Source organism: Fundulus heteroclitus, chromosome 14 (assembly GCF_011125445.2).
Source record: "Fundulus heteroclitus isolate FHET01 chromosome 14, MU-UCD_Fhet_4.1, whole genome shotgun sequence".
Lineage (NCBI taxonomy): Eukaryota > Metazoa > Chordata > Actinopteri > Cyprinodontiformes > Fundulidae > Fundulus > Fundulus heteroclitus.
In genome coordinates this window covers 4189925-4204819 of record NC_046374.1, presented here as the reverse complement: position 1 = coordinate 4204819, position 14895 = coordinate 4189925, and the positions used below count along the sequence as shown (strand labels likewise).

At 37.8% G+C, this 14895-nt stretch overlaps 1 protein-coding gene across 2 annotated transcripts in view; it reads left to right on the top strand.

Moving 5' to 3' along the window:
* Window positions 1-11529, top strand: part of si:ch73-40a2.1 (tyrosine-protein kinase receptor TYRO3) — a 41683-nt gene extending 30154 nt beyond the window's left edge. For both annotated transcript variants that reach the window (XM_036146093.1, XM_036146092.1), the window contains 4 exons: window positions 6087-6196; window positions 6311-6470; window positions 9668-9804; window positions 10871-11529. In XM_036146093.1, coding sequence (XP_036001986.1) covers window positions 6087-6196; window positions 6311-6470; window positions 9668-9804; window positions 10871-11138 — 675 coding nt within the window. In that variant the 3' untranslated portion in view covers window positions 11139-11529. The remainder of the gene's footprint in view (window positions 1-6086; window positions 6197-6310; window positions 6471-9667; window positions 9805-10870) is intronic.
* The last annotated feature ends 3366 nt before the right edge of the window (window positions 11530-14895 follow it).

Genomic DNA, 14895 nt, shown 5'->3' with positions numbered 1-14895 from the left:
TACCCTACAGGGACAGCTTTCATCGCCGCGCTGTGACGTAATCGGCCTACAAATACGTCCTTCGAAGGGTGCAGCCTTTAAGCAAGATGGCGACTCTGTAGAACATCCGCTCTCAAGCTCCGCTAGAAACGCAGCTTTAAAGCCATACGCTTTGCCTTTTGTTAAATCCATCATCATACATTTCTTGGACTTCGAACATGACCAAAACAGAAAACAAGAGTAAAGATCATAACTTTCAAACGTCAACAGTGACAATCTTGAGTTGCATAACTATGCTAGCTTACCTGCTACTACTGAAGCTACAATGGACACAGGGGATTTTACTTCTCTCTGCTGCCTGATACTCTGCTGAAATCCCCTGCTACCAAGAAAGGCAAGCCCTCCAGTGATGATGACGATCCTAATGGAATTTTGGCTAAACTCTGTGCCATCATCAACGCCTGGGCTGACTCCCTAGAGAATATGGTAACCCTGAAAATTGAAGGGCTTAAGAAAACTATTCAATTTGTGTCTGTAGAGCTGCTGGACATTAAAAAAGAGATAGATGCAAAAGCTAAAAAGAGGGAGGGCGTAGTGTTGAGAACCGCACGGCTGAGCTTGAACGTTACTCTCAGTGGTGGAATCTGAGGCTCGTCAGGGTCCCTGAAAATGACCAGGAGAACATCAAAGACAAGGTGACCTAGATGTGCCATAAAACCATCGCCTATAATAATATAAATGTTTATCCTGTTCACTCTTGTTTCAATCTGTTCTGAATTTCCTGGGTTACAAAATTAGGTTTATCTCAATCTTATGGATTTTTGCCAACACTTTATTATTAATGGCTAATTTGTTTAAAGCAGTTTTCTTACTCATTAAGCAGTTTAAATGTGATTTTTATTTTATTCAGGAATCTCACAGCACTAAAAAAGATTTTTCCTTTTGGAAAAGCCAGTGGGGTAAGGAAGTTTGGGCAGTACATGGTTCTGAGAAAAACGCTGGTGTTTTGATTTTAAAGGTCAAATTTCCAGGAGAGATGATTAACTACTACAGCGACCCCAAGGGGCATGCTATTGTAATGGTTCTAGCGCTTTCACATTTCACTATAATCATTTCCAACATTTATGGCTGTAACTCTTACTCAGACAAATGCAGGTTGTTTGAGTTGTGGGATGAAAATATATTTTTTTTGGTTAAAAAAAAAATAAATCCTGAAGCCTTCTTAATTTTTGGTGGTGATTTTAATGTCGTTTATGACAATAGTATTGATCGATTACCCCCCTCCACCTAAAAACCTTCATTCATTCAATGGCTACCTGAAAGATTTTATGGAGAAATTTGATATCGTGGACATCTTTAGGGAAAAATTCCCTACATTAAATGTATTCACTTGGAATACAAAAGACCTCTGTAAAAACAAAAATCCCGGATTGACTATTGGCTGATATCTAAGCAAGTTAATTTACAAATATTAATGTTAATACCCACGCTGCTCCTTTCTCTCACCATAAAATAATTATTCTAAGCTCTGCACTTTCCTTTCAAGTTTTTGAAAGTTGAATAATAGTCTTCTTTCCTATGAGGCTGTTATTGAAACAATTTAATCTCTTATTAAATCTTAATGGGAGGAAGCTTGTTTGCATAGTTCTTTTGGTCCTTTTTGGGAATTATTGAAATATGACATTGGAAAATAGTTACAATCCTACAGTAGCAACCTGGCAATGCTTAGAGGGCAGGAAGAAGTAAATTGTTGCTCTCAGATTGCTTCATTCTCTAATTTAAGTAAAGAGAACCTTAAACATGATAATCTTATTCATCTTTCTGAATGCCAAACCAAACTAGATGAAATATATAAATGAAAGGCTCTAGGGGCTTTTGTTAGATCAAGGACAAAATGGTTGGAGGAAGGGGAGCAGTGCTCTTCCTTCTTTTTTGGGTTGGAAAAATTTAAACAACTTAATGCCATAGAGTCACTTAAAATCAATGACAATATTGTTTTAGACCATATAACCTTAGCTTCATTTTGTTCCAGCTTTTATAACAATCTTTACTCCTCCAGAAGAAAGTGTGTCATTTTTAACTGACTCTATCAAACATTGTAAAGCTATTTCAGAGGCTGATAAAAAAATTTGTGATGCGAATATAACTTTAGAAGAAGTACAAGAGGCTATTTTAAATCTTAAAAACAACAAGTTGGCTGGCAGCGACGGTCTGTCGAGTGAATTCTATACATAAATTATAAAAGAACGACGTCCTTTTAATTAGCACCCTTTCCGAAAATATTGAACTAAGAAAATTGCCACCTACGCTAACTCAAGGCACCATTACTCTTATCCCTAAAGCTGGTAAAGTCAGATTACTTATTGATAACTGGAGATCTATTTTTTTACTTAAAAATTACAACAAAATACTTGCTACAATTTTAGCCAAAATAATTAAAAGAACCCTCTCCTCCATAATGGATGAATCTCAGTCAGGCTCCATGCCCAATAAGCACATTGCGGATAATTTAATACTAGTGTTAAATTTTTAGATTATTCTGAACCCATAAATGATGTTAGCTTTATTTTGTTTTTAGACTTCTATAAGGCCTTCGATTCTTTAAAGATGGCTTCATTTACCAGGCCCTGGATAATTTTGGTTTTGGTCATCTATTTATAAATCCTTGTATAAAAACAGTAGCTGCTCACTTAAACTTAAACATGGCACTTGTCCTAGGTTCCCTTTATCCAGAGGAGTGCGACAAGTTTGTCCAGTTTCTCCGTATTTGTTCATAATAGCTGCTCAACTTCTTGCAACATTTATTCAGGAAAACAATGTTCATGGCGTCTCAATAGCTGATAGAGAAATTTGTATTAGTCAAGTTGCTGATGACATCACACTTTTTCTGAGAGACGTTGATCAGATCCCTGTTGTCATTAAGCTAATTGTTCTCCAGTGCTTCAGGTCTTAAGCTTATTATAAAGAAATGTGAACTGCTTCCCATTTCAGCTTGTAACAAAACCCACCTTTGCAATATTCCTGTGAAATCTCAAGTATCTTATATCTTGGTGTTATTGTTTCCAAAAATGATAAAGAGACCATCTAAATTTTAACCCAATTATTAATAAAACTCCAGAAAAAACTAAGTCACTGGCTTCAGAGAGATATATCTTTAAGAGGAAGAATATTATTATCTAAAGCAGAAGGTATTTCTAGGTGAAGTTATGCTGCTCTTGCACTAAAGGTCATTGCCTCTACCTGTAAATCGATTGATAAAATGCTCGACAGATTTACTTGGAAAAATAAAACCCACTACATCATAAGTTCTGCTCTTGTAAATCCAACAAGCTCTAGAGGTCTACATTTCTTAGACTTCTCATCCCTAAACTACACTTTTATACTTAACTGAATAACAAAATATGTTATGACTCTATGTGGAATTATATTCCTAACTATATTTTCTCTAAACTAGGAGGTCTTCAATTTTTACTTCAATCTATAAGTTATAATATTGAAAAACTGTCCCTAAAACTGGCTATAATACCACATTTGTAAATTACACAGTTCCTAATAATACTCACCTGTATACTGGAAATCGCATAGTCTATTTCCCCTGCATTGTTTACATTGTTTACATTTCAATTGTTTACATAAATCACCGCTGCACCTTATCCTGTAATTTATTGTAATTTACTGCAATTTACTGTGATTTTTCAAGCTGTATGAAAACGGAATTTCGTTCTGTATGCACTCTGCCTTTTGTTTCCCTAAAAAGTTAATGAGGACTCACATCCTCATTAACTTTAACCTTGAGTATGTGAATGTGCTATTTGGCTTCCACAATGTCTGTCCCTCTGAAAAGAAAAAAAACTTTATATAATCAATCTTGTATTAATCTTAGCAAAGATCCACATTCGTCCCCTGGCATTATTGTTCTGTTCATTATATGTTTCGTTTTTGTAAAATGAACTGGATTTCATTAAAAAAAAGGATGCAGCCCCTGAATTGAGACAGACCCCATAGTGATATTCTAATCATAATGTGTGTGCGCACGTGTGAGTCAAAACAATGTGTAAAACACAGAAATAAATATAATAAGCCAACAAGACACTATAATTTAATCGGAAAATCTTTCTATGCAACCAGAGTTAGCTACTGGCATAGAGATTAATTAAGTAATAGTGCTTGACTAGGTACCGTTAAACCAGACATCCTGGTGTCAGAAACATCAAAGTAAGGTATCTTGCTGGGCGTTCCACTGTTCCCTGGGAAGGCCAAATGAAAGAGGCCTATGAAAGGAAGAGGGGAAAGTACAAGGCGCTGGTGGGTGAATGCTGAAGCAAGGGGTGAAGAATCAGTGGATTTGTCTGCAAATCACTCACCAGAACCCCCTTGTAGTGGCCAAGCTTTGACATCTCCAAAAATCCACAAGGGCCACAGATGCACCTTGGACGAGTAATTTACTCAGGCAAAAATAAATCCATTTCCCAGGTAAAGTCATTTAGTTTGTGGTTTATTTATCTTTTGCAAGCAAGCAAATGGAAATTGACAAACATTTTCCTCCCTGCTTCTCTTGCGCTGTTAAAAAAACCATATGCCCACCCAGATGCATGCTGGTCCTACCACTGACAGCCTATTTATATATATATATATATATATATATATATATATAGTATATATAGATATATATATATATATATATATATATATATATTAAATATATATATATATTAAATATATATATATATATATATATATATATATATATATATATATATATATATATATTAAATATATATATATTAAATATATATATAATATAAATATTTAATCCACCCAAATTGCTCATAACTAACCAGAAGCAAAGACAACTAAATAACCAACACATAATCTCAAAACAAATTTCAAACAATAAAGTAAAATAAATAACCTTAACTAGATTATACACAAAAAATACAAATTTAATTAATAACAAAAAATAATTGGCTCCTACACCCGTCAAATCTCCTGAAGTGAAAGAACGTTATATCAGAAAAGCCACTAAAACATCACAGAAGCTACTGACAAGGTGTCAAGGTGACTGTGGATCCAACAAGGGGTCCATTGACCTTAGTTGTTCAGACACAAGCCAGGGCCTGAGGGCCTAATCAACCTTGGTGGAGTTGCATAAGAGAGGGTATGTGGTGCTGTGAGACCGGAATACCCAATGTTCCCAGGATACATACCATAATTGAAGATATGTCTGAGTTGCTTCATAGCATTTACTGTGGGTGCCCTTGTGTTTGTCTGATTGGAAGTCCGAGGTTAACTGGAGTCAGGACCTAGAGGCTGTTTTTGGAACTGCAGCTTAATCAAAAGATGTGGTAGCTTCTAGCTACCTCTCCATATTTACCTAGTACAGACTGCAGCAAATAACCGGACTTACTAAAAAAAACTATCAAATATGAGAGCAGAGAGGAGTGTAGTTGTTAAATGCACTATAACATTGATCAACAAAAGCAACATAAAACTGAAATTATTTTATGGAAAAACTGATATAGGAGCTCATAAACATCAATAGGCACACAGTATCATTCCACACCTCTCCATGCCAGTCCCCGTTTTTGCCTCGGAAGATTTGTTTTTCTTGTTTAAGGTTCTGCTAACCTGACTAACCGCCCTGGAAAAGCTCTGCTCTGTGCCCTGGTGTCTCCAACAAACTGCTAACCTGTTGTGGCTACGGGGCCTGCTAGCCGAGCAGAACTGAGCATTCCCGGCTTCCTGGATAATCGTGACTCTCTCTCACTCCGGGCCGTCAGCTCCTGCCATCACCTTCACTCCGGTTCCGTGCTACCTGCTCCTCTGGCCTCATCAAACCTCCATACCAGAAGCATCATCTACAAACTGCTAATGATTGAGCATCAAACAGAGTAGAACTGAAAAATGTCAAGACTAAAACAACCCGTTTAATCACAACAAAGACTTAAACAACACAAATCATTACTTGTGATTATTAAGTTATTTTAACAACTTGCACAGGAGAAAACTGGTAAAGAAAAAACGTACTCTAAATGTTGAAAAATCCTAAAAGGTTAACTACAATCAAATGTGTTTAAGAAAAAAAACTCCTGCTTTCCCCCTTCCAGTTTGTTCCCTACCAAACGCTCCTGCGATTTATGACTGACATTGCAGCAGGGATGGACTATTTGAGCTCAAAGGGATTTCTGCACAGAGACTTGGCTGCACGCAACTGCATGTGAGTTTGGTAGAAAGATAAGAATTAAAATTGGGAAAAATGGATCAAAACGATGCACATATGTGGGCAGGCTTTTGTATCCTCCAATATGAAAATGAATCTGTCTTTGTACAGGCTGGGGGACAATCTAAGGGTTTGTGTGGCTGACTTTGGCCTTTCCAAGAAAATCTGCAGCAGCGATTACTACCGTCAGAAAGTCGTTATCCGTGTGCCAATCAAGTGGATGGCCATTGAGAGCCTGTCTGAGTCTGTCTACACAACCAAAAGTGATGTGGTGAGTTTGACTGAGTTTGGTTTCAATTTCTCTGCGGTGTGTAATTTTTATGACAGCGTGACACAATAATCAGCAGTTGGTAAAGTGAAAACATATAGTGGGTCACAGTGACACCTGGTGTGTACTCTGGATGAAAAAAAAATTAGACTGATAGAAAATAGAAGTATTTGCGATTCCTAATCCTGCTCCACTGCTTTTGGTGATCCCTTTAAAGATTATTTTAATTCAGTACAGTTTTTTTTATATACAGTAAGCACGACCCTCTAACTGGTATGCTTCAAGGGGATTTAGGTAGCACCTGGAGCATGGCTCTCCTTTTTGTTAAGGAGACAAATGGTGTAGAGGTTAGTGTATCCCACTAAACAGTAGTGATAGAGAAGCTTTCTAAACAACAGAATCGATATAAAGCTATTTTGGTGAAATGGTTCAGATGTGCAAAGAATCTGATTCAATTGTTTGTGTGTATACTTGTACTTACATTTGAGTGAGAATTATTTTGCTCATTTTACTAGTAAAGTAAGGACTTTGATGTAAAGTGAGGTTCTTTTTTTGGTCCTCACCTTTATCTGGGCTAGTGGTTTGGTTTAGGACTAAGATGTCAATTAATTAGGTTTTTGGGTTAGGTATAAACAGTTAGGGTTAGGCTAGACCATAGAAAGAGTTGAAAATGAATGGAAGTCAATAAAAGTCAAAGGACAGTCCTCACACATAGATGGATGGATGTGTGTTTGTGTGTGTGTGCACCAAGATGGAACAGTAAAGGGCAAAGTGTATTACAACATTAAGACACAGCTATGGTAGGAATAAAGGCTTTATGTGCATCTTGAAATTCTTTTTTTTTTCAAGAGAAAATGTATAATATACCTGTGTTATGTAAATATACCAACATAAAATATACATAATGGAAATATGATTTTGCATGATGCCTGTGCAAATTCTCAGTTATTTGGGTCATCGCAACAGCAAACAGGCTTAAATCGGAGGCAACCGGACTTTGGTTCAGTTCTTTCTGAAAACATTTACCTTTTTGTTCTGTCATTTTTTCCTTCATATTAGGAACAACTGGTCTGGCGTCCTCTTAGCTGTGACATCATTCAGGGAAGACAGATCATCCGCTATTACCATATAACGTAGAAAAGATTCCTGGATCAATGTGTGCTCCTATGCATTTTTGTCTGTCTTGTTGTGTCTCTGCTCTGTCTTCTGTAACCCCCAGTCGGTCGAAGCAGATTGCTATTTATACTGAGCCTGGTTCTGCTGGAGGTGTTTGCTTCCCGTTAATGGGGAGTTTTCCTCTCCACTGTCGCTTCATGCTTGCTCAGGATGAGGGATTGCTGCAAAGCCATCGACAATGCAGACGACTCTTCCTGTGGCTCTACGCTCTTTCATGAAGAGTGAATGCTGCTTGTCAAGACTTGATGCAATCTGCTGGGTTTCTTTGGATAGGAAATCTTTTGACCAATCTGTAATGATTACTGCTGGTGAACCCGATATTCAGCCAGACACAGAGTTTAAAAGGTTTATTGAGAGGATAAATAATGGCAGGTGAGGCAGGCAAGCAGAACCAGACTTTAACAGATGTGTTACGGCAGATGGTGCAGGCAGGCAGGGATGAGCAGGAGACCAGAAGATACAGGTAGTGACAGAGCAGAACAGGCAATGTAGATCGAGTAACCACCAGAGCGGGCAGAGCATGCGGCTGTGACTCACGGAAAAAACAGACAGAACTGCAGCATGCAGACACAGGCACTTTTAACCGAAGAATCCAGCTGGCTGAGCACACAGGATCTGGTAACGGCAGGGCACATCACACCGGACAAGACAAGAAGAGAAGAGATGTTCTGGCAGCGATGAGTTTGCTGAGCCAGGTATATGTAGGTCGGTGAACAGGTGAGCTGAGTAGACTAATTAGTGGCAACAGGTAGAGATGATCCAGAGTGGTGGCTGGAGGGAGACTGAGCTGATTGGATAGTGGCTGGTGGCTGAGAGGTGACAGGCTACATAAGAAAAGTCCAGCAAATCCAAAGGCAAAATAAACAAAAAACAGGACACCAATTTGAGCCTGTTTGCTGATGATTTTGCATGAATTAAAGTAAAAAGTATATACTTTTACAGAATGCATCAGAAAGTTAATTGAAATAAGTGACTATAGTATTATACTGTATATACAATTACTGGTGACGCTGGAAAGAGGGGTCTCAAGAGATCATGATTAAAAAAGATAATTCTAGTGTTAGGAGTTTGACGACCACATTCTGAATTTAAAACTGGTGCAACACGTTGCCAATAGGAAAAAATCTGCTTCCTACAAAAGGGTAGTGATACTGTTAAACTGAAAAATAAATTAGTTTAGGAAAAACACAAAGTGACATTTCTAATTACAATCTCTTCATCCAGAGAGGATGGACAATGGTTTTCCTCTTCAATGAGGACCCTTAAAATGTGAATACAACCAAAATAAAGACCCTAAATTAAGCAACCAACCATTTGGTCTTTAACTCGGTGACCTGTCATGATCTTTGGGACTTTGGTTTTGTTTTTTGCTTCATTTGAGTATCTATATTCTGTTCCATTGTTCCATGTGTTTTCCTTCAGCCATTTCCTCTGGGTAACTTTAGTTCCTTTCTAATTTCTAATCAACCACCTACTCCTTGTCTAGTAATCATTTCTCCAGCCTAAATATGTCTCTTATTAGTCAGCTCTTGGTCCTGGTATTCACTACAGCATGTTACCTTTTGTGATGTGGTATTTTGCATTTCCTCCTGGATCTGGTATGTCCTTCCATTAAGTAAAATTGTTTATGTTTCATCTGCGTGTCTCCTTGCATTTGGCTCCTGCTCTACACCATTACATGACCAGGACCTGCCAAAGTGATGCCAGGAAAGAAAATTGGTGAACTTGTGACTGGACTATGGTGTACATTGAATGTTGTTCCATAATTTCAGGTCAAATAAAAGTTAACGTAGCTCAGCTAGTTAAAAACCTTAGTGATAGTCCCAATCAGGGTGTCCATTTGGACTCGCCTACACTGCTGAATGCACCTACAGTTGGCACATAAGTAACAAAGGAAGACGATAAACTGGTCTGACTAACCAGTTTTGTTTCTAAAACAGATATTATGGCCAGCACCTGGTAGCACAAAGCATCCTAGAAACAGCTGCCTCATTCACAGAACCATCTTCTTACCCATGTCATAGTGGTCATTCGGAGTAACTATGTGGGAGATTGTGTCCCGAGGAAAGACTCCATATCCTGCTGTCCACAACTATGAACTGCTGGACCTGTTGGCGTCAGGTCACAGACTCAAACCACCTGAAGACTGTGATCCCAAGCTGTAAGTTTGTCTGTTTTTTTCTTGATGAGAGGATCCTCGAAAAACACTACAAGTTTTCAGTCTGTAGGAATTTTGTTATGTAAAATACCGTATTTTAAAACAGAATAATTAGTCGAAACAACATGCCAACCTCATTGGAATTGGGATTGTAAAACAATTTACACTTAACACTCATGTTTGTACTGTGGAACAAAGCAACAGTCACAGTAGAAAAGTTACATGGAGGCAGACAGAACATGAAAAAACTCAATTTTATCATCAGGATGAGGGAAAAAAACTTGCTATGAGGGAAAACGATGAAACTACCCCAATCCAATTTCACTCCACTCAATTTTTTATTTGTAATTGTCCAGTTACTCAGGTCAGGGAATAAAAGTCATTGCTAACCTATTTGCAAGAGAAATTTGCTAAGTGTTTAAATTGTCCAAAACAATTTCTAAGGATTTTATGCATGTAGTCACACCAGCAGCATGTTGAAGAACAGTTTGGCCAGCACAGTTTTTGCTACTAATCTATTTAGAGAGAAAACAATGCTGAGCAAATAGATAGCTTATTACTGCAAGCCAAAATGGCTTTTAAGGTTAGGGTTGGTGTAGAAACCGCTAAATTGTTTTAACATGGAGTTCTGAATTCAGAAGGCCATATTGTAGATTTTTCCATAGCCTCTAAAAAGGACAAGTTATCTGCCAAATATATCTATGAAAGAGAAACCAGACATGAGCTTGACTTCAATATTATTCCCTGCAATACATCAAACACAGAGACGCTCCAGTTGTCTCTCCTTTCACACATTCCGTACATTCACTGTATGGCAACACTTGTAAGAATAAAATTGGCTCCCAAGCTCCATTTCATAAGGGATATGAACGAGGCAGGATAAGTCTGTCACTGAGAAATAAATGACTCCAACCCCAAACAAAGAAATTATTGCAAAGAAAACTACACTTCCATAACACTTGTTATGGAAGCATCAGTTAAAGCGGTTTCTGCAACAGGAATGTCGTTCATATAAACAATGTTGTGTGAAGTGTGTAACTCTTTTTCTTCCATCTCACCCTTACACCAGTTATGAAATCATGAAGAGTTGCTGGAATTCAGAGCCAAAATTGAGGCCAGACTTCAGGCATCTGCTTGAGGAACTGAAAGGACTTCTGTCTGAGCTCCCGGTCCTGGAAGCCTGGCAGGAGGCCAGATACATCAACCAAGGATTAGAAGCTGCTACTGGTGCTGCTGCCGAGTCCGAGAACCTTCAGACAGACTCTGGAGGAAGACAGGAAAATGTCTACCTGTCCTCCCCTGTGGGTGCATTCGGATGTGGAACAGTGCCACCCTAACCACCTCTGTTATTTAGACTTCAATATTGTGATATATTGCATCCTTCCATTGTATCCACACACACACACACACACACACACACACACACACACACACACACACACACACACACTCCAGAAGGCCATTTAAATTCTCCAGTTCTATCAAATATATATATTTTATATTTTCATATTGTTTATTTTTGGTCCATTTCTTTAAAATCATCATAGTCTGACTTGTTTAGGAATGTTGTTATGACAGTTTTTTCACTATTTGACAATAAACAGACTAAACCTTCCCTGTCTAGGTCCGTTAGAATGACCAATATTATTTGTATTTGCTCAACACTGTGACAATGAGTGTTGAGTTTTAGATTTTTTTTCAAAATAAATGTACAGCAATTAAACATTTTCTCAGTATTAGGTATAATTTCCTTTTATCGTGTATGACTCAGCTCAAACATTTTCAGTGTTTCTTCACAAGCTTCTAGCCAGAGTTTTCTGGAGTTCTAGCCCATTTCTCCTGACAGCCCTGGTGTAACTGGGTCAGGATAGTCAGTCCCCTTGTTCACACATACCTACCTAAAAAATGTTTGGACCAATTGCTCCTGCAGTAAAACACCCACACAACATGATGCTGCCACCGCATGATGTCCTCAGGCTTGCAAGCTATAAAAATCATCATTGTGGTAAATTTTTTCATCAGAACACAGAATATTGTCTCCAAAGATTAAAGTCTTTGTCTTTGTCGTTTTGTAAATGATTTGAGTTAATTTATATAATGCAATTTGGCTTTTTTACAAAAGTTTTTGGAATAATGGCATCTTTAACTGTGAGTGCATATTCAGCTCATGTTAATACTGGAAAGCCAGCATCTTTACAAGTCTTTAGTTTTTATTTTGGGAAGTAGATACATTTAACATGAAATCATGTTCACCTACTGCATGAACGGTATGAGGGCTGCTTATACTTGTGTATAATTATTTTTGAACTACAATGTATTTTCCTCTGCAATGTTTTCTTTTCCATGTTCAGCACTGAATTATCTTGTTACTGAAATGTGCTACAAATAAACTTGCCTTGCCTTGCTTTAAATGTGACATCTTCAGGAAATTACCCAAGGATGAACCAGACTTGTGGAAGTACATAATTCTCTTTCTGCTATCTTCACTGATTTCTTTAGGTTTTTTTCCTTATCACACTAGGAAGCAGTGTGTTTGAAATGTTGCCTTAAGAAACATTGATATATGTACCTATTAACTCAAATATTGTGAATTAATCAGAACCTCAGAAAGTGTCATCCTCTGGGTCTTCCCAAATTGATTAAAGCCACAGTATTCCTAACATATGTAAACTTCTGACTTCTGAATAGTAATAGAAAAAAAAATCACCTCATTATTCTGGGATTTGGCAAATAGAAATAGTTTTGTTAATCCTTTATAACATTAAAACAGGAAAACATTGGTCTGTTTAAGGTCAGATAGTTAGGCGTGTCTTTTACGGCATGTGTAAATATCTGTGCCCAGATTCAGAAAGATCCTCTGAGTCCTCTCAAAGAGCGCCTGTCTTAGCTTAAAAAGTCTTTTGCCTAGGAGTTTTTGTGATCCAGAAAGTTACTGAGAGCAACTGAGTAAGGAGGAGACAACAGATTTTTTTTTTTTATCTTAGTGAAGGGTAGGGCTGTGAATTTTAAATGTCATATTTTTAATAATGCACCTCGCCCATTGAATGCTGGAGATAGGCACCAGCACCCCTCGCGACCCCACCAGGGATAGACGTGTTAGAAAATGGATGGTTAATAATACTAGTATCACTATATTGCATTACTACACAGTCATGTAATTCAGGTAATAGGTAAAATATTTAAATTTTGCAATCCTATTTCAGATTGGATTGAAAAGAATTCAATTCAATTCAAAAGAATCTATTCTAAAGCTTCTTAATAGCTCAGGGAGAAGAATAGAGGAGTGTTGAAAGGCAATTTAGTACCAGGATCACGGCATAAAGGCGGACTTTGAAGAGCATTGCTGCAGATCAATGAGTCTTTTTCTCTGCTTTTAGGCTCTGTGAAAGCAGAGAAAACGACTGGGAAGTGAGGAGCGCTCTGTGCAGCAATCAAAAGCCAGAGTGGAGATGGCATCAAACAAGCAAAGTTCTAGATGACCATTTAGCCTCCTGACATTATTATGTACAATACAGCAAATCCCTTGTCATCTCTTTTATTTTGCCTATAGTATGTAGCCTAGTCATGTATATATTTTTCTGTGATTTTTTTGCTATTTTTTTTTAATCTTTATTATTGCGAGCATTTACAGCCTGTAAAAAATATAAAATTTCCTCTGTATTATATTCTTTGACCCCTCCTCTCGCCCAGTGAATGCTGGAGATAGACACCAGGAACCCCCGTGACCCCATGAGGGATTAAGCAGGTCAGAAAATGGATGGATGGATGGATTATATTCTTTGTACATTTCTCCACTTTTTGTTCATGATTGGTTTTAACTAGTGTTGTGCCGATGCTATTTTTTGGCCCCGATACCGATACCCGATACCTGGCTGTGCAGTATCGGCCGATACCAATTCCATATCGATACCATCTGTTTTATATTGATGTGTGTGTGTATATATGAAGAAAAGCATACTACTTGGATGTAAAATAATTGGTATCATGGCTTTGTCAAGCTGCTACCTTATTAAAGCAGGAAAAAGACTAATACAAAGTGAATCCAGTAGAACTAGTGAGTGTTGGGAGAGAGAAGGCTGCGTTCAAGTGACATACAAACATCAAAATGATATCTGTGACCTATTTGTTGGTACTCGCTGATACCGATACCACCATTTTAGTGCGGTATCGGCGCCCCGGCCGATACTGGTATTGGTATCGGTGCAACACAAGTTTTAACACTACATAGTAGCTGCAAAACAGCTGATTTAAAACCCCACCTCCAACCTGATAAACATATGTCACATTATAGATCATGATATAAATTAAAATGGCTTTGCGAAAAGAGGAATTTTTCCAAATCCAGCTAGTTATCGGAAACCGATGATTGCAGTTGTTGCTGCTAAGGGGGCCCCAACCAGTTTATAGGTTTAGGGCAAGAAATATATTTTTTACACAGGGCCATGTAGGTTTGGATTTTTTAGCCATTTTTAAAAAGGGGAATTTAAAATTCTCCTTCTCGACTAATCAAGCTCCATCATATCTCAGAGATCTGATTACCCCACATGTTCCTAACAGAGCACTTCGCTCTCAGACTGCAGGTCTGCTGGTGGTTCCTAGAGTCTCTAAAAGTAGAATGGGAGGCAGATCCTTTAGCTATCAGGCTCCTCTGCTGTGGAACCAACTCCCAGTTTTGGTCCGTGAGACAGACACCCTGTCTACTTTTAGGACTAATCTTAAAACTGTTGATATTTTTCTAATTCCTTATTATCCAACTATTAAAACTACTTTGTGTTTTTGTAGCACCTAAATTGTGATGATGATTTCATGGAGTTTTTTTGCTAATTGAAATGCCCTGACATGCTATTGATTTTTTGAAAGAAGTATTGCATAATGTTGGCTTGTTTGTTGACATGCATTGACAAATCATTTGTTTTTCATCCACGTGAATTACACATCATTTTAGTAAATATTTCCACACATGGTCTATAACTGTCAATGGGTGAATGACCCAAAGCAGAAAGGAGCAACTAGTTTTTGACTTGGAGCAAATCTTTGACAGCAGTAGTCGGTGGCCCCTTAAATCAGGGGTGACTTGTTAATGCATTCAAGGAT